Here is a 25840-nt window from a genome sequence, read left to right on the forward strand (position 1 = left end):
AGCCCTGCTAATTTTTTCCCTGTACAATGAAAACACCAGTAATCAAACTGCGTTGTAGATGTGCACATGCTCAGTCTGTGGGAAGGATCCCCATTCATAGTCTGCTGCTTCTCTCTTTGTATTTTAACAAGCAGTCCTGCTGATGCTGCTTGGCTCTGCATCTCTTCAGCCTACACAGGCTTGGATTGATTGCTCTTTCTTCATAAAGAGAATTACATTAAGGACCCCCATTTTCATAGTATGAATTGAAAGGGGATTTATCTTGATAACCCTTTGACACATTTCTACAAGATTTATTTCAAACTGTGCTTAGAGAAATTGAAAACGTCGATCGTCTGAGACAGTCTGATAGCTGTTTTATTTATTTTTTTCATGCTTGACAACCAGAAAGCTGTTTTTTTTTTTTTTTTTTTTAATCCTCAAATTGAACACTTGGCAACAGAGGCACATGCATACATCTATGTATGCAGATCATTTCCTACAACACTGGGTTCTCTGTTAGAAAACCTCAGACATTGCTGGTTGTGGTTGCGAATGATGTAAAAGGCAACCATGGAGTTCAGCTCTTCCTCTGTTTTTGATCAACATAAAGGTAAGTCACTCCATATGTATACATAATCAATTGTGATGATGCTACAGAAATGTAGCTGCTGCCATTACCATATAAATTGCAGGCTCTGATAACTTTCACCCTTACTATCAAGGGTACAATAAATATCTTGTTTATTTTCAAAAGGGGTTAGAGTTGGAGGGTCAGTTTCTAACTGGTGGTAGTTACTGGTGAAAGCTGCTGTAATCCTCTGGTGAACAATAAGGTGTTGAGGGATCCAAGCAAAAATGTCCTTATAAGATATTCACATTGTTAAGCTTTGACAATAAGGAAACATTAAAGATGTTATCAACCACTATTATTATCCAACTACGACTACATTTTTATTGAGATGTTGGTAATTGTTTGACTTGTAGCTGTCATTTTCCATTGCAGTCTTTAATTGTGTATATGCCATGGTTTAGAAATACATGTTTTTCAGCAGTTTGAGATTGCCCTAGCTGTGCTGTGCAGTGGTCTATATAATGAATGTCTGAACAACACTGTTTGGGTATAGTTCTCTGCTCATTACCTTGCTACCTATTACAATACTTTTTTTTTTTAATCAGGATTCCAAATTTCATATAAATATGCATTTGCATTTTAAGCACATTGGAGCCCTCATTGTGACAGGTTATGCACAATAATAAATGACTACAGTACACCACCAGGAACAGCGAAAGGTCTGTGGGAAATTACCATCTTATATTATTTGCACAGCAATTGTTGAAACAGCTGTGATTCCACCCATTACTCAATTACAGGGAAAACTATTTTTTGATAAGAAGTTGTATCTATTTATTTTTTAAATACATGTATTGTCCTATTGCCTTTTTCTTGTGAAGTATGTATGTGCTGTACACTGGTCCATTCCCTGTATCTCAATCCTTTTCACGATAATCAAATGCTGTGGGAATGTTTAATATTATTTTAAACAATATAGGAACCCCCCCTGATACTGCCTGCAGAGTTAAGTAGTTAAAAAAACTTAATTAATTAATTAAAAAAGCCAATTAATTTACATCTAATGACTTGCAATCATCAGCATTTTTGTAAGTTAAGGTAGATAGGATTCACAAATTGAATTAATGCCAAGGACAGTCATTTCTACAAAATACAACTACAAAAATAATAATAACTATTTTCTTTGCCAGGCACAAGTGTGACACGGTCTTCAGCACTGTGTAATTTGATGTAGTTGTAGTTGTAGTTGTTCTTGACCCATGATTTACTTTGAAAGGTAATTGAAAGTTGAGAAAAGACTAAAGGGAACATACGTGTGTATTTGCTCTGCTTAGCCCCACTGCAAAATCTGCCCCCATTTCTCAACAATGAAAAATGAAAACTGCAACCCTGTCTCATGTTTTGCCAGGTTTTCTAGTGCAGAAGTAATTTGCTGATCAGATGGAATCTTGTACCATAGGGACTACTTACCATAGTAGTCAGATATAATTGAAATGAACTGCATTGTATATTAAAACCCATTACACTGGGTGAATGCATTAAGGGTTGTGATTGTTCCAAACTCTTCACTTCTCTATAAAAAAACAAAACTATTTTTACCCCCCAGTAAATCCTCTGATCCCACACTAGAAGATTTTCAAAAATCCACTGGTATCTGTGAACTTATATCTCTGACACAAGATGAAAAAAAATACAGTATGTAACACAGCTCAAGTGATTGAATGCCTAATTAAGTATTGTCGTCATAGAGACAATACATATGCATTCTATGTACTGTAGATTTGGCAAATTATATCCAAAGCAACTACTTTTAAGGAGGGTAGCTTATGCCAACACCTGGAGCTTTGAATGCAAAGCCAGAATGTTCTATGCCTTTCTTTGCAGCTGGGAGGGTCAAGTAAATTTATTTGTTTGAATGTAAGATGTTAGGGGTGTTCGGTAGGTGAAAATGAGTGATTTGCTTGACAGCAGGAAAATGAAGATTGCCCGTTGTTCAGGCCTTCAAATGGGATCATAAAACTGTTCTAACAACAGTTAAGGGTGGCTTCACGAATACCAAACTTTATTTTATTCCTAAAAACAGACATTCTTTAAATAACTTTGTCGACCAAAGAATTTATTCTCAAATTTGAATTTACGTTTGTATCACGTAAGCACATTTCTGCCATTTTCAATTTGTCACACTGTAATGCAAGATACTGTACTGACCCTATTCCACTTTAAATATGTGTTTATATTTTAACAAGGAGATTCCGCTGAGGACATTGATCTGAATGTAGTGTACCAGGCGGCAGCTAATGGAGATGTCAACACCTTAACAGCAATCATTCGTGAGGATCCTTCTATATTAGAATGCTGTGACAGTGAGGGTAAGCCAGCTTTTAACAGCCATTATAAATCACGGATGAGAAATTAACCAGGCACTGTTAAGGATTTGTCAAAATCCTATCTTGTGTATAGATGTCATCCCATGCACTGGCCAAGTTCAACACCTTTTTATGTGTGATCGTACAATCTTTGTTTATGTGATTTTAAAATAAGTTTGGTAGCGTGGCCAGTGCAGGTTGGGCGTGTTAGATATACCAGGACGGAGTCTTTAGTACAGTTCCAAATGGACTAACTAACAAAATAATGTTCCCTAACTAATATAGGATAGCTGAGCTGTTTTCCTGTAACAAAATACAAACAGTGATAAGTTTTGCACAACAGTCAAAGTTCCAAAAACACACAGTTTTTTTACTCTACAGCCACCTACAACCACCTCCATAGCACCTATAACCACCTCCATACCACCTACAACCACATCATCTCCAACCACCTCCATACCACCTACAACCATCTCCAATCACCTCCAACCATCTCCATAGCACCTCCAACCACCTCCAACCACCTCCAGCCATCTCCAACCACCTCCATAGCACCTCCAACCACCTCCATCCACCTCCATATCACCTCCAACCATCTCCATAGCACCCACAACCACCTCCAACCATCTCCATAGCATCTCCAACCACCTCCAACCATCTCCATAGCACCTCCAACCACCTCCATCCACCTCCATAGCACCTCTAACCACCTCCATCCACCTCCAACCACCTCCAACCACCTCCATAGCACCTCCAACTACCTCCATCCACCTCCATAGCATCTCCAACCATCTGCATAGCACCTCCAACCACCTCCAACCACCTCCAACCATCTCCATAGCACCTCCAACCACCTCCATAGCACCTTCAACCACCTCCATAGCACCTCCAACCACCTCCAACCACCTCCATAGCACCTCCAACCACCTCCAACCATCTCCACAGCACCTCCAACCACCTCCATAGCACCTCCAACCACCTCCAACCACCTCCATAGCACCTCCATCCATCTCCATAGCACCTCCAACTATCTCCATAGCACCTCCATCCATCTCCATAGCACCTCCATCCACCTCCAACCACCTCCAACCATCTCAATACCACCTCCAACCACCTCCATAGCACCTCCAACCACCTCCATAGCACCTCCAACACCTCCATCCACCTCCACAGCACCTCCAACCACCTCCAACCACCTCCATAGCACCTCCATCCATCTCCATAGCACCTCCATCCACCTCCAACCACCTCCATAGCACCTCCATCCATCTCCATAGCACCTCCATCCACCTCCAACCACCTCCAACCACCTCCATAGCACCTCCATCCATCTCCATAGCACCTCCATCCACCTCCAACCACCTCCAACCATCTCAATACCACCTCCAACCACCTCCATAGCACCTCCAACCACCTCCATCCACCTCCATAGCACCTCCATAGCACCTCCAACCACCTCCATAGCACCTCCAACCATCTCCATAGCACCTCCAACCACCTCCATAGCACCTCCATAGCACCTCCAACCACCTCCAACCATCTCCATAGCACCTCCAACCACCTCCATAGTACCTCCAACTACCTCCATCCACCTCCATAGCACCTCCAACCATCTGCATAGCACCTCCAACCACCTCCAACCACCTCCAACCATCTCAATACCACCTCCAACCACCTCCATAGCACCTCCAACCACCTCCATCCACCTCCATAGCACCTCCATAGCACCTCCAACCACCTCCATAGCACCTCCAACCATTTCCATAGCACCTCCAACCACCTCCAACCATCTCCATAGCACCTCCAACCACCTCCAACCACCTCCAACCACCTCCATACACCTCCAACCACCTCCAACCATCTCCATACCACCTCCAACCACCTCCATCCACCTCCATACCACCTCCAACCACCTCCATCCACCTCCATAGCACCTCCAACCACCTCCATCCACCTCCATAGCACCTCTAACTATCTCCATAGCACCTCCATCCACCTCCATACCACCTCCAACCACCTCCATCCACCTCCATACCACCTCCAACCACCTCCAACCATCTGCATAGCACCTCCAACCACCTCCATCCACCTCCATAGCACCTCCAACCACCTCCATCCACCTCCATAGCACCTCTAACTATCTCCATAGCACCTCCATCCACCTCCATAGCACCTCCAACCATCTGCATAGCACCTCCAACCACCTCCATCCACCTCCATAGCACCTCCAACCACCTCCATCCACCTCCATAGCACCTCTAACTATCTCCATAGCACCTCCATCCACCTCCATAGCACCTCCAACCACCTCCATACACCTCCAACCACCTCCATAGCACCTCCAACCACCTCCATCCACCTCCATAGCACCTCCAACCACCTCCATCCACCTCCATAGCACCTCCAACCACCTCCATCCACCTCCATACCACCTCCAACCATCTGCATAGCACCCCCAACCACCTCCAACCATCTCCATAGCATCTCCAACCACCTCCAACTATCTCCATAACACCTCCAACCACCTCCATAGCACCCAATCAACATTTTTTTTTTGTAATTACACTTTAAATGGGGAACAATGTTTTAGCCATTCTAAGGCTGACATATTTACCACTAGTGACTTTACCACATAAGTTCATGTGTGTGTCGGATGTCTCAGATGTCGCACTGTTTGAGCAGGCAAAATGTATAACATCTCCTATAATAATAAAAGACACCCTACACACATTGTATTAACTTATAGTATAAGCCAAAAAAAAAAGTTACCACTTATAAAATGCTTCTATTTACAGGGGTTGGACAAAAGAGCAGGAACATCAATTTGAACAGAAATTGAGTAAAGTGTAACTTTTAAGATAAGTTATAATATGTATCAAAAAAGAGCTCCAAAGCAGGTCTTTCTTTGCACCTGCGAGGATCACATGGATTGATTTGCTAGACTGTAATGATGCAAGGGATATTTGCCATCATTATTGGTACGTTCTACAGGTGCATGGTGCTAAATTAAATATTAGCATAGCCTCTCCTTAATTACCATAAAATGACACCCACTGAGAAGTGTTGTTGTAAACCCTTGTCAAAATAAAAAAGGACAGGGTCCTTTTTCTTTTCAGGAATACTAGTAAAGCAGTCTAGCGTGCTACCGCTATTTCCGTTGTAAATGTAGCTGATGTTTCATTGCCACAGGATTTAAATGGAACGAGGAACACTGCCCTGGCAATTTGGATTCTCTAGACAAGTTAAGCAGCTCGAGTAAAGGTAGACTTAAAAACAATTATAACAGCACAGTATTAAAGAAACAGCACCTAAAACCACTTCATAAAACAGTAAGGGGAATGTAAAAAATATGCTACATAAAGCTTATTTTTTTTACTTAGATAAAAAAGGAATACAAAACACTTCAGTGCCTGATGTTTGAAATAAATGTGGCCAGCTTTGATCTTCCATTTTTACTTCCTTTATCAGATCCCTACTTCTTGACCTTTTCAATGAATAGGTTCTTTTTTTTGGCAAAGAGCTTTTTTGTACTGCTGTGTCAAAATTAAAACGCTGCTTTAAAATAACTCCCTGCCTGATTCAGAACTACTTTTATTTTTTAATTATCTCAATATGTATTTACGCCTGGTGGGTTCTGAGTCATACAGTGAACTTTACTATAACAACAGAGCAAAAGATCATGTTTAAAAATAGAAGGAACAGGATGGTGTGACTGTGTTACTATAGTCTAGCAATCCTCACGCATGCTATTTTTAAACAGATGCTGATGTAACGTGCAGTGTTGTGTGATACACTGCCGTTAGGATTCTGTCTCTTGTCGGTGAGATGAGATGAGGTTAAAATCTCTAAAACCATGAATGCAGATGAGCTCTGCTCTTTTGTATAGTGGTTAAGATGCTCGGTTGTGGTGTGAGGTCACCGTTTGCGCCTAGTCTCTGCTCTGTTACACTAGACATTGATGGTAATGTAGTGATTCAGCTCTGTCCCACACAAAGATCTACCCAAGAAATTTGATCAGATGCAAGATATAAAGAAAACAGTTTTTGTAATGACTATCCAACCATCTCTATTTATTTAGTTTTTTTTACCAGGAATAAAACCAGTAATTCAGTGATCTCTTTGATAAACAATACAAGTACGTCAGTAACATCCCTCGCCATGACTGTACATTTCAAATTAGACTAAATGACTATGTATTGTGGCAGGGCAGAAGCCCTGCTGGTATAAATAGTGCGTGTGGGAATGTAAGGTTGGCAGGGATGGGGTTAAATCTGACCCTGCCAGCAATCACAGGTGTAGCCATTCCCCAGTTAGGTAATTGATGGTAATTGGGGAGTGGCCACATGTATAAAAAGATCCATAAGTCCTTTGTTTGTTGGGAGCAGTTTGTGTTATGATTTTTGTATTGTTTTGAAAACTTTATAGTGAAGGGGAATGCCCAGTCTGTATTGTTTTGTTTTGTTTGAAAAATTGTTTTGGCCCTTGTGCCGTGTTTATTTGTACCTGTTTTTTTTTTGTTTGTTTTTTTTAAATAAAATGTACAACAGCGCTTCACTGCAGCTTCTGTCTCTGAGTTTCTAATTCCTGCCGGTAACATCTTGGGCTGTATGACCATCCTGTCACATGTGGTGTCGGAAGTGAGATAGTGCCCCTGGAGACTCAGAGCAGGACTGCAGTTTAAAATAAAAGGATAATTGGATCTGCAGGAACCCCAATGCATCTCAAATCCAGTGGGATGGCAGACTGGAGGACCTCCTCGGTGGCCTAGAGGATCAAGGTTGGTGCCTTGGGTGCACCAACCTTGGTTTTGGGCACAAGGTGGTATGCTGTCCCCTCCAAGAGGAAGAGGAGGAGCTGCCTGCCCGAAGGCTGGATAATATCAAACTGCCTGCCCCAAAACAAAAGATGGCAAGGAGAGGCTGTTCCTGGAGGCGAGTAAAGGTGCCGGTGCCACCTCCAGCGCCAGAGACAGAGGTGCTGTCATCTCAAGAGTGAAAGGGAGAGGAGCCTCTGCCATCTCCAATGCAAAAAAGGGAGGAGCCGTTGTTGTCTCCAGAGTCGAAGGGGGAGGAGCTGTTGCCGTCTTCAGTGCAAAAGGGAGAGGAGCCACTGTTGTCTTCAGATCCGGAAAGGGAGGAGCTTCCCCCGGCTCTAGAGTCAGCAGGGCAACCGCGGGGCCAGCCTCAGTAGCAGCTACACCTGCTGCTGAGGGGAGCACGGGGAAAGCCAGCCACACGTCCACATCCAGAGGGCTCAGTGCCCCCGCTGCTGCCAACATCACTTCCTGGGTGCCCAGCATCGCAGCTGCCAACGTCGCCACTGCTGGAGTGCCCCATGCCGCAGGCAGTGTCGTCACTGGGGCCACCTTTTAGAAATCTGTCCCTGACAGCAATCACAGGTGTGGCCATTCCCCAATTTGGTAATTGATGCTAACTGGGGAGTGGCCACATGTATAAAAGGATCCAGAAATCCTTTGTTTGTTGGGAGGAGATTGGGGGTGAGTGTTTGTGCTATGATTTTTGTATTGTTTTGAAACTTTATAGTGAAGGCGAATGCCCAGCCTGTATTGTATAGTTTTGTTTGAACATTTGTTTTGGCCCTCGTTCCATGTTTATTTGTTCCTGTGTTTTGTTTATTTTTTTGTTTAATACAGTGTGCAACACCGCTTCACTGCAGCTTCTGACTCTGAGTCTCTAATTCAACATCTTGGGCCGTGACGCTATCCTTTCACTTGTATATCTACAGTATGTACAGAATAGTATTGAATAAGAAATGACAATGAACACTTTAATGAAAAGTGGTATTTTAGACATAGATGTACACAAATAAGGTGTCATGATAAATTATATAAAAATGACTGAACTTCTTGTCTTTTCAAGATACATGTACAAATGTATGGGTGACATACAGACAACTGGATACATAATGTTAATAACAAATTTCATCACAATTGAGGTTCCAGATTTATGGAAAAATGTGAAGTGTGACATATGTAAATACAAATGCTTCCGCTACCCTTATAAAAGTTTACCACTGCATTTTTTCACTGTATTTTACCATACCATATGTGGCAGGATGGCTTGCAGAGGTGAGATGTGGTGACGTCACGGTCCAGGAAGTACAGAAACCAAAACAATGGATGGGCGGGTGAAACTGAACGCAACGGCGTTCAGCTGATTTATTAACCAAATAAACAAAACAAAAGATTTAAACCAACAACAAAACACAAAACAAAAAGGCGCGATGGCCAAACAAACAGAAACAAGTATATTTTTAAATATAGCAATTGTTTTTCTTTCTTTCGCTCGCTCGCTCTCCCGTGCTCTCCCGTACTCTCCTCTGTACACTCAACAAACCCCGCAGCACGGACAGCTGCAGGTTCTTATACTCTGGCTGAGGGGTTAACTAGCTGTTAATTATTCTATTGCCCCTCGGCCACAGTCTGCACGCGTTTGGTAAGGATGCATGACTGTCAGCTAGTTAAATAATCAGTAGCTGATCAGCCACGCATCCTTACGGGTTTTAAATTATAAATAATAATAATAAAAGACGCAGCGCTTTTATCCGTGCCGCAAACAAATACAAATAATAATAAATAAATACATAGGGGCGGGACACTCCGCCACACATACTATGCATTTACCACAGTTTACCCTGGTTTGCGTTTGTTAAAATGCTATTATTAATCACTACCTTTGATTTTAGGATCTACTCCCCTCATGCATGCTGTCTCAGGGCGGCAAGTTGATACAGTGAAGTTATTGTTAAAAATGGGAGCCTCAATAAACACACAAGATGCTTGTGGACGGACCTCATTGTCTCTGGCAACCTACCTGGTAAGGCATTCAAATTCCAATACCCCCCAACCCAGCCCTAACCTCAAACTCAAACCCAAACCACAATCTTCCGGGACAGTCCAGTGGCATGACAGTGGTAGTAGAATGGTTATGTACCATGGGGAATGATAGGGCAAGGGACACGACTGTGTTACAGTATGAGCCATTGGTAAAAGGAGGCCTCATATTTTGAGATCTAAACGGTATAGTGGAATGAACCTGTATATTAATCCATTCAAGTGCTTTATTTTATTTTATTGTCTAAAGGGATGGCTGGAAGGGTGTGTTTGCTTACTGAGAAATGGAGCAAAGCAGAATATACCAGATAAAAATGGAAGACTGCCTCTGCATGCTGCTACAGCCGAGCCAGATGTCAGGTACTGTTAGGAAAGAAACAGAAACCAGTCCCACAAACAAAAGATAACCAGGTCGTAACACAATTAGTATTACGATGACACCACATCATGCTTAGTAATGGTTTTGTAATTATATCCTGCTTATAATGAAGACCTTTTATAAATCTAACTACTGTATATACTGTAAAGGGGTTCCTAATCGTACCACCTTCCTACACACAATTTATCCAGTGATCATTCTATGTTAATGTCGCTTACCTTTAAATGTGTGCAGCATTTAACATGTGCCCTGTACTATTGTAAGATCATCACACAAAGGCAAGCCTGAAACTAAATAAAGAAAGGTAGTGGTGTAATATTATCAGCAGACATTCGACAGCCTGGAAAAAGCACCTGTATTTATTAAACAGAGTTGGCATTACACATGCTGATGTCGCTAGACTGAGGGATAATTTGCTGTGGCAGCAGTGCCCGGTTCATTCCGGGGGTTTCCATGGTCCCCATAGTGACTGCAGACCTTTGCTCCAAACAGGAACGTGGCAGCTGCTCCACTTCTTTTTATCTTCTTGATTAGTCTTAGGGGAAGATAGGACATTGAACAGGCATGTTCTTTTAGTCTAAATAAATTACGTTTGCAACATGAATTTGATTTTAATCATATGCGACATTAGCCATTCTCATACATAGAACATATACCTTTATATTCTGAGATTACCTTTTGAGACATTTTGAAAAACAAACATTTTTTCTGACGTAGAGTTGCTTCAAACAGTATTAAAACACCACCACCACCACCAGATGCAGAATAAGCCAAATATTAGTCCCTTCAGGTCCTGTTTTTAAAGTTTTGTAACTTTTGTTGAGAAATTATCTGATAATAAACTGCGGAAAAGAGCAATCATATTTTTGCATGTTAACACAACTTCATTGAGCAAAACACAAACTTCAATTTAGGTTGAAATACAAAAGCAAAGCTCGTTTTAAAATTGATAAAAGTTAGTTTTAAAATCAGGCCTTTTGTGTAGAAAGTCATGTGCACTGACAGTAAACTGTGCTACATTGTACCTTTGTACTGAACATGTTTTTGGAATGAAGTCTAACTCATCTGTGCTTTTATGTTGAGTTATCATCTGCAGCGCACAATGTGGGGAGCAAATACTATAATTATGCTTTCCGTAGCACATCAGATGTTGCTAATGTTGTGTTAACAGTTAGTTTCTATATAGGAACCAATTTATAAACTAATAAAGCAAGGTATAATAATTTAAAACCTGATCTCACTAAGTTGTTATCCTATGTTTGATGAACATTTTTAGCAGACTTTTTAAACATAAATAGTTAACTACTGTATATACTGTATGAACCCTGAGCCATTAACAAAACAAGAAGTGCGCTCATGAACTGTAGTTTTGTGAATAGGGCCCTGTTATTATTCCTTATAATATAAATCTAATATAATATAAACTGGCTTTTCATAATATGGCTTGTTAAGAACATCACAATACCTTTATTATTATTTATTTACTGCAGGTTAATGGCCGTACTGCTGCAGCAGTCTACACTGTGTGAAATAAACTATCAGGACAATGAGGTATGTGATTAGTTGCCATGGTGTTCTGTGAAACAGGATGTGTTATATATTTGATGGTTTGAACAAAAGATATATAGTACATCGCTACATAGGAGTACTGGTGTATGCTGGCTTCCATTAAAAATAAACATAGTGTTGCTAATTTTAAAATATTGTAAAATAAAGGAGGTAAATGCTACACATTAAAGGAGATGTCTCTGTTGTACTATGTGTTTGTGCAGAGGAGTGAACTTCTTTTAGCGAGTCATGCATTCCATAGAAAGGAAAATAAAGCACATAAAATCATCTATTTCTGAAATGTCAGGGCCAGCAATGCTTTCTGTAAACCGCCTGTATGTTATTGTCATGGCTTTAGGTTATTGCTTTATAGCACTGATAGGTATTGCTTTATTGTACTGATAACAATAATAAAGAAACACATATTGTACACTACATAAAGTAGTGCATACTTTGTGTAAATGGTCTGTCTCTCACATGAATGATTCATTTGTTGTAAAAACTCATTTTTCCGAGGGCTGATGGCATGCACCTGTTTGCATGTGTTTTGAATCCAACATTGCACAGGGAACACTCAGAAGTGGTGATTCCATTATACAAGCTTTCCACGGTTCATTTTGCAAACTGTACTGTGCTTTACCATGACTTACCTTTTTATTTCACCCAGCTTTATCATATCTGCAGTATGTAATTTACTATGCTTACCTATGCTTTACATTGCTTTCACAATTCTTAGTTCTTAGGTAGTTACTTAAGAAACAACAGGTATGTAATCACTGATACAGATTTCAAAAATGTACATAAAATTGCCAGATATCCATTTGTGCTACTTTCTAATGCTGAAAGGTTTATTAGAGCCTCTGATAATACCCCTTTCAGTTATATTGTGAATATACATGAGCTGTTACAGTTCTGATTTCTGGCTGTATTTTAATGCAATTTAGATTTATAATTCTATTTTATTTATTTATTTTTTTTAGGGCATGACACCAATTCATTGGGCTGCTTTTCACAACCGGCCACAGCATGTGCAGGCATTACTCCAAAAGGGCGCTGATCCTACTCTGGTTGACAAAGACTTTAAGACGACGCTCCACTGGGCCGTGCAGGTGAGTGTCTAATACTGTATCAGCACTGGAAACTGGGATAAAAGGCCTTCTGTGTCAATCAGAAGGCAAGAGCCCCCTCCTGATTCAAAAACAGAAGTGGACTTTGATTGTTTGCAGAATGTATACACTGAACTGAGACCACAGATCTACAGGCTTATACTTCCAGTATGCGGCAAAAATATGTTTATTTTTTGACAAAATTTAACATTACAATTGCCAACTTTCTATGCACCCATCGTTTGAAACTCACAGAGTACATATTGTATGGAGATAACCCTTGGGGGTGGGGATCAGCCCACCTGGTCAAAATGTTTCCCCAACTATAGGCAGAAGCTATGAACCAAACTTAAAAAGTCTGCCTAAAAAGTGCACTGCATGCATAAAGGGGCAGAATCTTTATACCTCACTGACACACTGTGAGAAAAAGCTGAATTGGATGAAAGAAGATTAAAGAAACCCCAGCCCTGCACAACATTTTAAAATGTAGACGTGCATGTCAGAGAATACAATCAGGTATCTGTGACACAGCAATTTAGCTCAGTCACTCTTCACTCACACCAAGTGCCTCTTACTGTGTGCTGCAGCGAGAATACTTTACAGACTAAACATAGAAGAAAATGGAATCAATGTTTGTTGTCAATGAACATATTATTATATGCTGATCTTGCTAGAAGTACTCTCTTTGTTTTGTTTCATATTAAACTGTTTTGGTAATGATTTGATGAATCAATTAATTATGCACCTTCCTCCCCCCAAAAATTATAGCATTCTTCTCTAAAATCTATTAAATAAAACAAGTTCACAATTCAAAACAACCTATTTCCAATATTACTATATATTAATTAATTTATATTTAGAAAACTAAGTTATCAGAGACATATTAGAATGATCTAAAGTATTCTTGTTTTTAGATTCTTCTTGTATCAGTTGTGTTTCAGTGATCACATCTCGGTTACTTAAAAGTCAGGTGTTTAAAGCCTCCTGATTGTCAACAGCGCTCTCAAATAAGAACAGATGTTGCTCCAATACATACCGTAATGCACACTGTACAGACAACACAAGAGTACCTTTTATTTTCTTTTTCTTAGAGTGGAAACAGGCTTATGTGCTCCCTGATCCTTGCCCATCACCTTGGCTCCTCTGTAATAAACTACGATGATGAAAATGGAAAGACCTGTATGCACATCGCTGCAGCAGCAGGGTACAGTGACATTATCTATGAGTTGGCAAGAATTCCAGAAACCAACCTCCAAGCCCTTGACATCGATGACAGGTAAATACAAGCCCATGAGTGGATGACTGGCTCAGAATGCATGTCAACTTTCAAGTATAGTTTTAAAGAACAAAACAAACATTTGATACTAAAAAAAAAAATTAAAATGTTGTGCACTTCACTTTGTTCCGGCCAGGCCTCCCTATATGTAATTTAATTTCACCGCCCAAATAACACTCTGTGACCCTCTTAATGAAAATTCCACAGGACTCCGCTCCACTGGGCTGCTGCAGCAGGGAAGGCTGACTGTGTGCAAGCACTTATACAGCTGGGGGTGGAACAGAGCCCCAGAGACATCAATGAAAACACTCCACTGACATATGCAATGTACTGCGGGCACACAGCATGCATAAAAGTGCTCTCCCCGGAAAACAGGTAGGATAAAAGAAAGCTGCTGTGTAGTGGTTGCTGTCCTAGTCACAAAGGGGAAAGGAGGTTGAGTGAAACAAATGAGAAGGTTAAATTGTTATTCGTTACATCATGGGTTTTGCATGTGCCGTAGCAAGCAAAGCATGCTTTACTGTTTAGGTTTTGAAAACAGTAGCTGCTCATATATTTAATGTGGTCTGTTATTATTTACAGTGCACACACAGGAAAGGATTGCACTAGCACACTGCTTCCATTTCTGTTTGTTTTGATTTTAAAAAAATCAATCAAAACAAAAGACCTGCTGCACGATTAAAGAGGCTCTATACTGGTGTTTATTGAACCAGAGGTAGTTATACATTGCAACAAAAAGAACCAAACTGTTTGCCTTTGATTTTTGTATTTTGTACCACTATGTACCATTTCAGTTATTATTATTTATTATTATTTATTTCTTAGCAGACGCCCTTATCCAGGGCGACTTACAATTATTACAAGATATCACATTATTTTTACATACAATTACATTATTGTTTTCACATTATTTTTACATAGAATTACCCATTTATACAGTTGGGTTTTTACTAGAGCAATCTAGGTAAAGTACCTTGCTCAAGGGTACAGCAGCAGTGTCCCGCACTGGGGATTGAACCCATGACCCTCCAGTCAAGAGTCCAGAGCCCTAACCACTACTCCACACTGCTGCCCACCATAGTTCAAACACCATACCAATAATTATACCAATAGTTGTCGGTGTGGAAATGTTTAAGCTTTCATGGTACATTTTCATATTTGTACCGTTTCACAATATTTCATCAAGTAGACACAGGCTGTTGTATATACAAAAGCTGTAACAGCTGCAATCTGAACAGTTTCCAAGCCCTAGGGAATCCTGTCCTTCTAGCAAATACATTACAGCATTACAGCAATACCTTTCCATATGAACTGGAGAGAACAAAAGCAGTGCCTACACATAATGAGAAATGGTATAACTGTAACACGACAGATGAAACCAACACTTCCCACATGTTCTAGTAATCTAGTCAGGTGTTTACTCTTAATCTGTTATTAGTCATTATGGTTGCACAAATCTTTGACCACATGTGTAAAAGTGGAACCACGATATTACCTTAAAAATGAAGGCTGATTTCCATATTACTCGTTTCTTATGACAGTCTAGATCAGTGCTTCTCACTTGTGACACTTGATTCATTTTCAGTTCTTGTCCAGGACTGTTCCAATCATCTCTTTAATTATTGAGTTGAGCAGCCCAGAGTCTTGTTCCAAGCCTTGTTCCAAGTCTTTAATTTTCTACTGAACCTACTGTAGGTGTTCAATTAAGTAATTAGGCATCTGGCTGGAACAGTGTCCCGGATAGGAATGGACTGAAAGAGCCACTGGTCTAGATTAATCACTTGATAGCTCCTCATGGAAAATCATTACAATTTGTAATATAGCCTTCAAATATTGAGCAGTTTCAAATAAATACATATTCTGTCATTTATAACTACAAGCAAGAGGCAGAAAGAAAATCAAGTTCTGCTTGAGGGTGGTTACCAGTTTAAAAGGATATTTTTAGGGGTTTTCATAATCAAAATGGTTAACTTTTTAAAGGCAAGAAACATTTACATTAAACTTTATAGGCCCTATTGACAAAACTTTAACAATGTATTCTTTTATTGCGTATTTTATTATTAATTTGTTTGTGCTTCAGGGGCTGGTAGCTAGTTGACATCTGCTGTTGAGCTCCAGGTGGACTTTAAATTTTCATAATCTCTTGTGGAGAGGTGTTGCGTTGTGTGAACATACTGTAATTGAACATTCTAAATTGGGGGTGAAATAATTGGGATTTTTAAATTGTTAATATGTAAATTTGACCTGTACTGTACACAGTGACATGTATTTTGGATATGTTCATCTTCCAAGAAAGTTTTATCTTTTGTGCAATTGTATCTATTTGAATTATTAATATATACTGTTATTATTATTATTATTATTATTATTATTATTATTATTATTATTGTTATTATTTTAGATGTGAATCTTCAAAACAGTTGCCTTTACAGAACAACAACCAATCTCAGAAAAAAGAGGGGAGGTTTAGTGTGCTAAACCAAATCTTTTCTTGCAAAAAGAAGAAGGATGACCTAAGGGTAGGACTGAAAGAGGAAAACAGAGAGAGGTACTTAAGAGAAGAAACCTCCGAAGTAGACGACATCATTACAACTTTTGATTGCATCATGGACACCACTGGTAAAGACCCTTCAGAGGGTGGAATGAACAGCACAGACTATACTCAGAGGACCAGTGAGACTCACAGATACCACCACACACATAAAAAGCAGCCAAAAGAATACAAGGAACTTCCACCAATTAGAACGCAGAGCCTTCCACCAATCACGCTTGGTCATTCCTTATTGGCCAATTCACAGAGTACAGCCTCTGGCAATTCTGGTGGTCAGATTTCCTACCATTTTGCACACAGGTCTCAGAAAAGCAGGAGTGAGCACGACTTGTTTGACAGCAGGACCAATTGCCAGGGAATTTTAACACATTCTTGGAAACCAGAGACCAACCAGATATTGTCACATAAAGCATGGACTGCTCCGCCATCTGAAAAACTGTTGGATGGGTTTCTGCAAGACAGATACAGTCACTTGGAACTACTATACCCTGCACATCTTCCCCACTTACATACAAATGTGCAAGGTATGTTTTTGGAAAAGAGCCCTTTGGAGTTTTAAAGGGAATGTATTTACAGGTGGGAAGTCTTTGCCCTCTGACCATCTTTAGCAATATAACACCCATTTCTACAGCACAATCCAGCACTTGGTCAGTGATGTTTACATAAAGATCAGTTATTTGAGTGTTTGTTCTGACCTGGCTAGACTTACACTCTGTAGTTTTTCAACTCTACAGGCTCCTCCTGCTTTGTCATGTATTATTGCAAATACAAGATAATGTTACTATAGGTTTCCAAGTTTAAAAAAAACACAAAAAATGCAGTCAAACTAAACAACGATAAGGAGGGCAGTAATAGGAGGAATAAAACTAAATATGGTAGGATTTTAAAACCTTAATGCTGCATTTGTACATGGATCAGTGTTTACAGGTGGCTAGCCACAAGAGGCCACTGTTGTCCTCATTACTTTGAAAATACAGTTCTAAAACCACAGGGTGCACTACAAAATTGGGCTAGGAGCGATTTATCTTTTTTAAAAAGTTCAATGTTTAATGTGCTGGTAAATGTATCCTGTATATTTTGAGCCATTGAGCCAAACAATTGAACAAGTTGATGTTATGTTGGAGAATGGTGTAAAACCATGCTATTTCTCAATCATAAATTAATTCTGTTTTAAAAAATTTAGTTGCAAATTGCAGGTATCTTTTCATTAGAAATATAAATTACTATTTGGACAATAAAAAAAAAGATGTAATGCATTTAGTATGCGTTACAGTGAATATTATATCACCCATAAAGCTCTAGTAGACTCCTTTCTGGGAAGTAATCATGAATCTGGCATAGAAAATGTCAAAGCCGATATTAGCTCCTTTAAGATAAACCACATCCTGTTAAGTAGTGTTCATTTGAATTGTCACTGTCACAAAGTAGTGTTCATTTGAATTGTCACTGTCACAGGAGGAAGTTGGCAAAATGTTTTAAGCATGCTATTTCTCATGAAAACTGCTGCAGAGCTTTTTTTCTGTAAGCAAGATTTCTGATGTTTTACTCATCTCAAAATCTAGACTTCCTGGCTATCTTAAAAACCTTTAAGGCAGGGATTCCCACCCTTTCTGGGCTCAAGGCCCCCCCATGATATTAAGCATCCTGACTGAGGACCCGCACCTACATTTAGATTTTGATGCCTTTAGTGAGAGGCTGTTCGTTTGCACCAGTAGAAATGCTGCTGCTTTCATTTGGTTCGGTGTCCTTTTTCTGACGTTTGAGAAACACTCCATAATTACTGTGCTCACACTGTACCCTGTCTGATGACAAATGCAACATAAACCTGCCTGTAAGGGTAAGCGAGAGAGGTAGGGTTTATTTTCTTTATGTATGGGTAAGAAAATATATCTGAAAACCACAGTAGTGTTCGTGTAAATTAATTGATCCCCTGTTCTGTCAAGGTCATTTGGGATTTTTCTATGTGCTACGGCCCCATCATGTGGCACTGCAGGGATGCCCAGCCCCCAATTTAGAAAACCCTGCTTTAAGGAACAGTTGTGTACTAAAGTAATCTGTTAAATTAAAGTGTCCCAGTTTAGAATGTCTAATTATGTTTCCTCACCAAAGCAATGTCCCACGAAACGACAGGAAAACTGAAGGTCAACCAAGAAAATTTCCTTTTCACAGGAGCATGTGAGCAGATTTTGGTGTCTGGCCAGTAGGGTCCACAATAGCACAATGAGATGAAGCCTAACTCTCTCTCTGTGGAATCCCCAGCAATGATCAGCAACTTCTTACAGCCAGGACATGAACCTGCACTCCCCTAAATGTTTGACTTACCATGCACACAATGCATGCCTTTATTACATTAGCTTGGACTAGCATGGACTCTGCTAGTGCTACAATTTTCATCATGGTAATTTTACTGTTAGTCAAATTTAAATATGTAAAGCAAGCTAATTGTTTAATTATTATTTCATCGTTCACAGGACAAAACACACACCAACTCCAACTGGACAGATTAAAAGCGAAAGAGACTCGAAACAGCTTAGCTCCCATACCTGATCACTGCACACATAGGTGTAAGTATGAGACTTATTTCCCTTTATATGTTTTCAGTATTGTAGATACACTTCAAAGTTTCTGAAAGTCACATTAAAACTGAAACTGGAACAAGTCAGAACATGATTTTGTCAGATGAAAAAAACAAGAAGTGTATGTCACAAATCCTAGGGCAGTTCAAATGCTGTAAGCCGCAAACAAAAATAAATCAGTGGGTTGTTGTTTTCTTTGGCATTAGATTACAATTTACAATAAAAAACACACACCCTATTCCCCAGAAAATGTCTCTCCAAAATCTCTGCTATTGTACATCAAACTAAGCCATGTTTAGCTGGAAACAGCTGTGAAAACTCTGTGTACTCCTTATAGAAGCTTCACTTACTAAATGTACAGTGTAATAACCTATGACATGGTAAAACATAGGTAAGCATTGTAAAACCCAGATAGACATTGTATAATAAAGCAGAAGAAAAAAAAACATGGCACACCATGGTAAACTATGTTAAATGCAGAGTATAACCATACAGGTTTACCATGTTAAAAGGACATTGTTGTATATCTGTACTAAGTTTGAATGCGGCAACCCAAACCCTGTGCATCTTTTGGTTCAAGTTTAGCACATTAATGTTTTATTCAAAGCATGTCTCTTTTCTTTCCCCATAGTCACCTTACCGCCTGATCAAGTATCTCAAGGCATGAAGAAATCAAAATCTCTGCCTTTGAATTCACTGTGCACTGGAACAGCTGCTCTGCCCCCTGCGTTTACTTCAAAATCTCAGAGAGACGGGATCCCGCAGACCCAGTCACTGTGCTCTTTCCTGCCAGTCATATCAGGGGGCTCTCTCAGAACCATTCGTGTTCTTCCTGCCATCCCTTCCCTGAAGAAACCCTCCCCACTCGCACCCTCACCACCCACAGCAGAGGACCTTTCATCCTGCAAGTGACTCAGATACAGTGGAGCTGGAACCATTTTATAGTGGGGGTGCTGAAAGCCATTGAACAAAACTGTAACCCCTGTATGTGATGGAAGCAGGTGCACAGGACTTCAATCCAGCACCCCTAGTTCCAGCGCCCCTGCTCAGACAGCAGCATCTTCATAGCATAGTCATATCTGAAAGTCTTCAAAGTGGAACACTGCAAACAGTCATCACCCTGGGTACACCCCTTGTAAAAGTGTACCACGGTATTTTTGCAATTTGTTTTACCATGTTTTTGTCCATGGTTATACTATGCATTTACCATAGTTTACCATCGTTTGCAATATTTTTTAATATGCTTTACCATACCTTGCTATTATTTACAATGTATTATGTACCTATGCTTTACCATGCTTTCACTATGCTTTATTGCACTTTGCTATGGTAGATTTTTATAAGGGACTGACTGAAGTTATGCACCTCATAAAATTGTATGTCCCTGAAGTCCAGTCTTGGTAAACAATTTACATAATTACATAATGAAGGTAGTACATTTAGACTAGTTACAAAATACTATCCCAACATGATTAATTGTATCTGCTGAATGTGAACATACATTAAGAGGTTTTCACTGTATTTCAATGAAGTGTAATGATTTACAAACTACATGCAACAGTCTCTTGAGACAGGGGTTGTACCGACAGACTTGCAAACATAATACCAATCCACAAAAAGGGAGACAAAACCGAACCAGGCCAATAAGCCTGACTTCTAGTATATGTAAACTTATGGAAACTATAATAAGATCCAAAATGGAAAATTACCTATATGATAACAGTATCCTGGGAGACAGTCAGCATGGTTTTAGAAAAGGGAGATCGTGTCTAACTAACCTGTTTGATTTTTTTGAGGATGCAACATCGACAATGGATAATTGCAAAGCATATGACATGGTTTATTTAGATTTCCAGAAAGCTTTTGACAAAGTCCTGCATAAAAGATTAATTCTCAAATTGAATGCATGCACATGGATTAGGGAGTGGTTAACATGTAGAAAACAGAAAGTACTGATTAGAAACCTCAAAATGGAGCAAGGTGGAGTACCACAGGGATCAGTATTTGGTCCTCTGCTCTTCCTAATCTACATTAATGACTTAGATTCTGGTATAGTAAGCAAACTTCTTAAATTTGCAGATGACACAAAAATAGGAGGAGTTGCAAATACCGTTGCAGCACCAAAGGTCATTCCAAATTATCTAGACAGCATTCAGAACTGGGCAGACACATGGCAAATTACATTTAATAGAGAAAAGTGTAAGGTACTGCACGCAGGCAATAAAAATGTCCATTATAAATACCATATGGGAGATACTGAAATTGAAGAAGGAAGCTATGAAAAAGATCTAGGACATCATCTAGACAACGTGGGGAAGCTATAAAAAGGCCAATACAATGCTTGGATATATAGTGAAAAGTGTTGAATTAAAATCAATGGATGTTAAAACTTTATAATGCATTAGTAAGACCTCATCTAGAATATTGTGTTCAATTCTGGTCACCTCGCTACAAAAAGGATATTGCTTCTCTAAAAAGAGTGCAAAGAAGAGCAACCAGAATTATTCCTGATTTAAAAAGCATGTCATATGCACACAGGCTAAAATAATTGAATCTATTCAGTCTTGAACAAAGACGACTACGCGGCAATCTGATTCAAGCATTCAAAATTCTAATGTCGACCCAGGGGACTTTTCGACCTGAAAAAAGAAAAAGGACCAGGAATCACAAATGGAGATTAGATAAAGGGACATTCAGAACAGAATATAGGAGGTACTTTTTTACACAGAATTGTGGGAGTCTGGAATCAACTCCACAGTAATGTTGTTGAAGCTGACACCCTTGGATCCTTCAAGAAGCTGCTTGATGAGATTCTGGGATCAATAAGCTACTAACAACCAAACGAGCAAGATGGGCCGAATGGCCTCGTTGGTAACCTTTCTTATGTTCTTATGTTCCTATGTATAATAGACAATGTAGGCAATTTATAACTTTTCGCCCTTTGTACAGTATACAATTTTTTGGTATAACCATCTATAAATTGCGCAATTACATCATTTTTGAAGTCAATTAATCTTTGCTAAGTTTGTTTACTGTAAAATTGTGACACAGAATAGTTTTTACACATTTGTACATTGCCAGAGACAAGTACTGTTTATCAATTATTTGTTGGAGTGAGATTAAATCTGCTCCCAGTTTATTACACATCTGTATTCATAATTCATGCATACATTTTAAGTAGATATTTTTATTTACAATTAAAAATATCCAAAGTTTCTGTTCTCTTTATATTCAGTATTATTGTGGCACATGCATCCAGGTAATGGTTCGATGTGAGTAGCCTGTTACCCACAAGTGTAAAATATAAAGTGTAAATCATTTTTAACATTACAATATTACAACACATGCAAAATCAAACCAAAAAAGCTTCAAGTTGAGGGGATAATAACCAAAGCCTGAAAATGAACAGCGTTCTCACTTTTCCCTTTGCTAATGTTTAGACTTTTTATTTACATTGATAGAGTGAAGTTTGTTATCCAATTGCTACATTGAAATGAACCTCCTGTAAAGCAGGTTTTAGTGCCTTAATGGTCACTCTGATTATATGTGCGGTTGATCCTATATACCTGCTGCACTGGAAGTGAATCTGTAGTTGGGTGGCAGAATCAATTGGCTCCACACGAGGCAAAGTGAAAATAAAGTCTACAGCAACAATGTCAATGTGCTAATGATTAAAAAAAAAAAATCTAAAAAAATGATGCTGATGCACACACATACTTTGAAAACCACCGCAAGTACTGCTTTCCATACAGTAATTACTGCATTAAAAACTAAAAAGCTTTATTGCTGCTGCTTGTTTCTGGAGAATTGGTGGCCAAAAGGGTTTATTGATCTGACTATAATGCCACAATGGGGAATAACAGCAGACTACTGTGCAGTATACTGAGTAGCAGTATCCTATTGAAGGGATGTATTTTGTCTTCCATTTTGAATATGCTTCTTCCTTGTAACTTCTTACAATCAACAAAGCTAAATTACAAAATCTTACCTTTAGTGCATTGTCATTCATTGTGTAGATCTCAAGGTATAAGGTTTGACAGCAACACAAATTATTAACAAGAGGACAGCTGTTTGAAACATTTCAATTACTGCTTCTTCTTGGGAGATTTTTTACAATGTGTTCTTCATGATGTCAAGTGAATTATCACTGTAATCCAACTGAAGGGGTGAAAGGCCATAATGAATGGCTTCTACTCACGTCAGTCTAGGGGCAGTAGCTTAATAAACAGGCAATGTTATGTCGGAATTCTCAAAAACAATTCCATTCTTGTTGAAACTCAAACACATTGTTTGTTTAATTGAATGACCCCAAAAAGCAACTGAAAGACCTGGAATATCTGTCTATCAAAATATTATGTATTCATATCATAGATGTCCTGTTACCGTATTTGTGTTTGTTAGCCATACTTAACCCTACTGTACATGTCATTACAGTAAAGATTTATGTAACCATTTTCTTAGCTTTTTATATTCTTAATAAATTGACTTGCAATGTTATTGGTATATGTAGTATGTAATGCATGTTGTTTTATACCATATACCCCATTATTGACTTTATTAAAAATATTAGTGTACTGGAAAAAAGTTATGGAAATGCCAGTTAACTAGCACATGGGACCTTTACTGATTTTGTAAATTAGACTGGGTGCTTTAGCTCTTAAATATATTATAGTAATTCTTCTTCCATACTAATGAATATGACTAATGAATTGCAATTTTCCCACTTTCCACATACATTATTATTATTATTATTATTATTATTATTATTATTATTATTATTGTCAAATGATGCCCCACTTTTGGACTTTTTTACAGCTCACTGAAAACAGGTGTTTATTTATAGCCCTACTTCGGTTCTGAAATATAGTACAAAATGTTCATAACAGTGTCATTATATTTTGAATGAATTAATGTTATGAATAAATCCCAGTCATTTACATTAATCATCAGTTATCATCTGTGTTGCTGGAGTTCTAGAATGGCTTGCAGGACCTCATTTATTCAAACACCTCAAGATGTGTCATTTATATCCTTTATATACCTACCTGCCTGAATGTCAATGTCAGAATGTCAATTTTCGGTCGGCAGTCAGTGAAATAGAAACAACAGGCACTCATGTTTGAAAATGTTGGACCACTGTGTGCTTTAATTAGGCATCAAAACAATTTCTGAAAAGTCTTATGCATTTTATCATTTGTGGCTATGTTCCTTTTCTCTTATTATTTTACATGAATTGCATGTGTGGCCTATTAAAGTCATCAATTAGATCAGACAATCACTAGTTTGACTAGTTTTATATTTTCAGTTTTTTATATAAATGTATCGCAAAGCACTGTACAGTACATAGCAGGAAAAGAACCAAACCACAATACATTTGTATAGCATGTCACACAGGGAGAGGGAGACTCAATACAGACTGCTGGTGACTGGGTGCGGCAGTGACTGGACAGGCATGGTTCATAGAGATAAGTACACTGCAGTATATATTAGTCTCGCTAGTGTACAGAAGTATAGTGGTGAAAGCGGGACTATTAAATGCTTTGCATGTATCACTTAATTGCAACGTTTATTATTATGATTAAGCACTTAATTGAATGATAATGCTAGTGTTGTCCTGTGTTTGCTCTGCAGCATTGCCTGCTATTGTGTTTTTATTTGTGTTTTTGATTCTGTGATTAACCCTGTAGACAAGAGTGCTGGGTATTATTTTTTTAACGACACTTTTTACTGAGTACTGCTTTAAAGTAATTTTACTACAGGTACATAAAGGTTTTAATTTTATAAATAAATACGTGTGTATTGCTGCTATTTGGGTTGTGTTTTACAATTTAGTTTGAGTAATTAAAAAGGGGTTTTCTTTTGGGTTTTGTATTTGATTCACTTGTCTGTTATTAAATAATTCGTAATTTTATTCATTGTGCAGTACACACCTTTTAACTGAGATAGTACACACTTTTTACATGTAGATAAGTGAACACTTTCATAAAGCTTTCTATTGTTATTATGACTAATTACGGGTCTACCCATCTTGTTTGTGTTTTTATATTCTTTTCTCTAGTTTCTGGCTATCTCAAATACCAGATAGGGATAAGAATCTACTGCCCATTACCACATTTCCACTTCTCGCAAGATTCACTGAGTGCACAGATAAATGAACCAAGGCATATTGAACTCTTATGACTTTTACCACCAATGTCGAGTGGTGAGAGAGAAACATTAATCCGGAAACGCCCTTTGTGTGGTAATTAGAACTGAGGGATACAGGGTTTGGCCGGGTGAGTGGTGCTAGTGGGGGAAGGGAAATAAATTGGCGAATACTGGATCCAGTGTTAATTTCATGGATTGTAATAAATTGTGGGAAGCGAGTAACCGCACATGCTGGTCGCCTGTATGTTCCAGACATGGTACTAGACAGATCTTTAGATCTTTGTTGCAAAAAAAAAGACTACCTCTAATTTTCTCCGAGAGACATTCTCTGTCTCTTACGTGTCGAGACGAGTTACAGCACACACACACTCACTCAGTTTCAATTCAGAAACCAAAACACATTAATTAAATAGTGCTCAGGGTCGTTTTAAAAGGGGAGTTACTGTTACACACGACGAAAACATGCTGACGAGAGAACATTTTTA

The 25840-nt window shown here is 38.9% G+C and overlaps 1 protein-coding gene across 2 annotated transcripts; it reads left to right on the forward strand.

Annotated features, from left to right (window-relative positions):
* The first annotated feature begins 410 nt into the window (after positions 1-410).
* On the forward strand, positions 411-25575 carry LOC117400843 (ankyrin repeat domain-containing protein 55). Of its 2 annotated transcripts, XM_034926703.2 has the most exons (11): positions 411-592; positions 2800-2922; positions 9625-9755; positions 10023-10132; positions 11642-11702; positions 12680-12808; positions 13897-14081; positions 14289-14456; positions 16483-17156; positions 19104-19196; positions 19840-25575. In XM_034926703.2, exons 1-11 carry the CDS (start codon positions 553-555, stop codon positions 20118-20120), a joined length of 1995 nt encoding a protein of 664 aa, XP_034782594.2. In that variant the 5' UTR covers positions 411-552; the 3' UTR covers positions 20121-25575. The 2 variants fall into 2 exon arrangements, with proteins under 2 accessions (XP_034782594.2, XP_058846360.1); XM_058990377.1 differs by lacking the exons at positions 411-592; positions 2800-2922; positions 10023-10132 and having other exon boundaries at positions 7528-9755.
* The last annotated feature ends 265 nt before the right edge of the window (positions 25576-25840 follow it).

This window comes from Acipenser ruthenus, chromosome 2 (assembly GCF_902713425.1).
Source record: "Acipenser ruthenus chromosome 2, fAciRut3.2 maternal haplotype, whole genome shotgun sequence".
NCBI lineage: Eukaryota > Metazoa > Chordata > Actinopteri > Acipenseriformes > Acipenseridae > Acipenser > Acipenser ruthenus.

Coding starts and splice junctions, on each gene's coding strand:
- LOC117400843 (XM_034926703.2), top strand. CDS start 553: ATGGAGTTCAGCTCTTCCTCTGTTTTTGATCAACATAAAG. Junction 9,756..10,022: donor TGTCTCTGGCAACCTACCTG/GTAAGGCATTCA, acceptor TATTGTCTAAAG/GGATGGCTGGAAGGGTGTGT. Junction 14,457..16,482: donor GTGCTCTCCCCGGAAAACAG/GTAGGATAAAAG, acceptor TTATTATTTTAG/ATGTGAATCTTCAAAACAGT.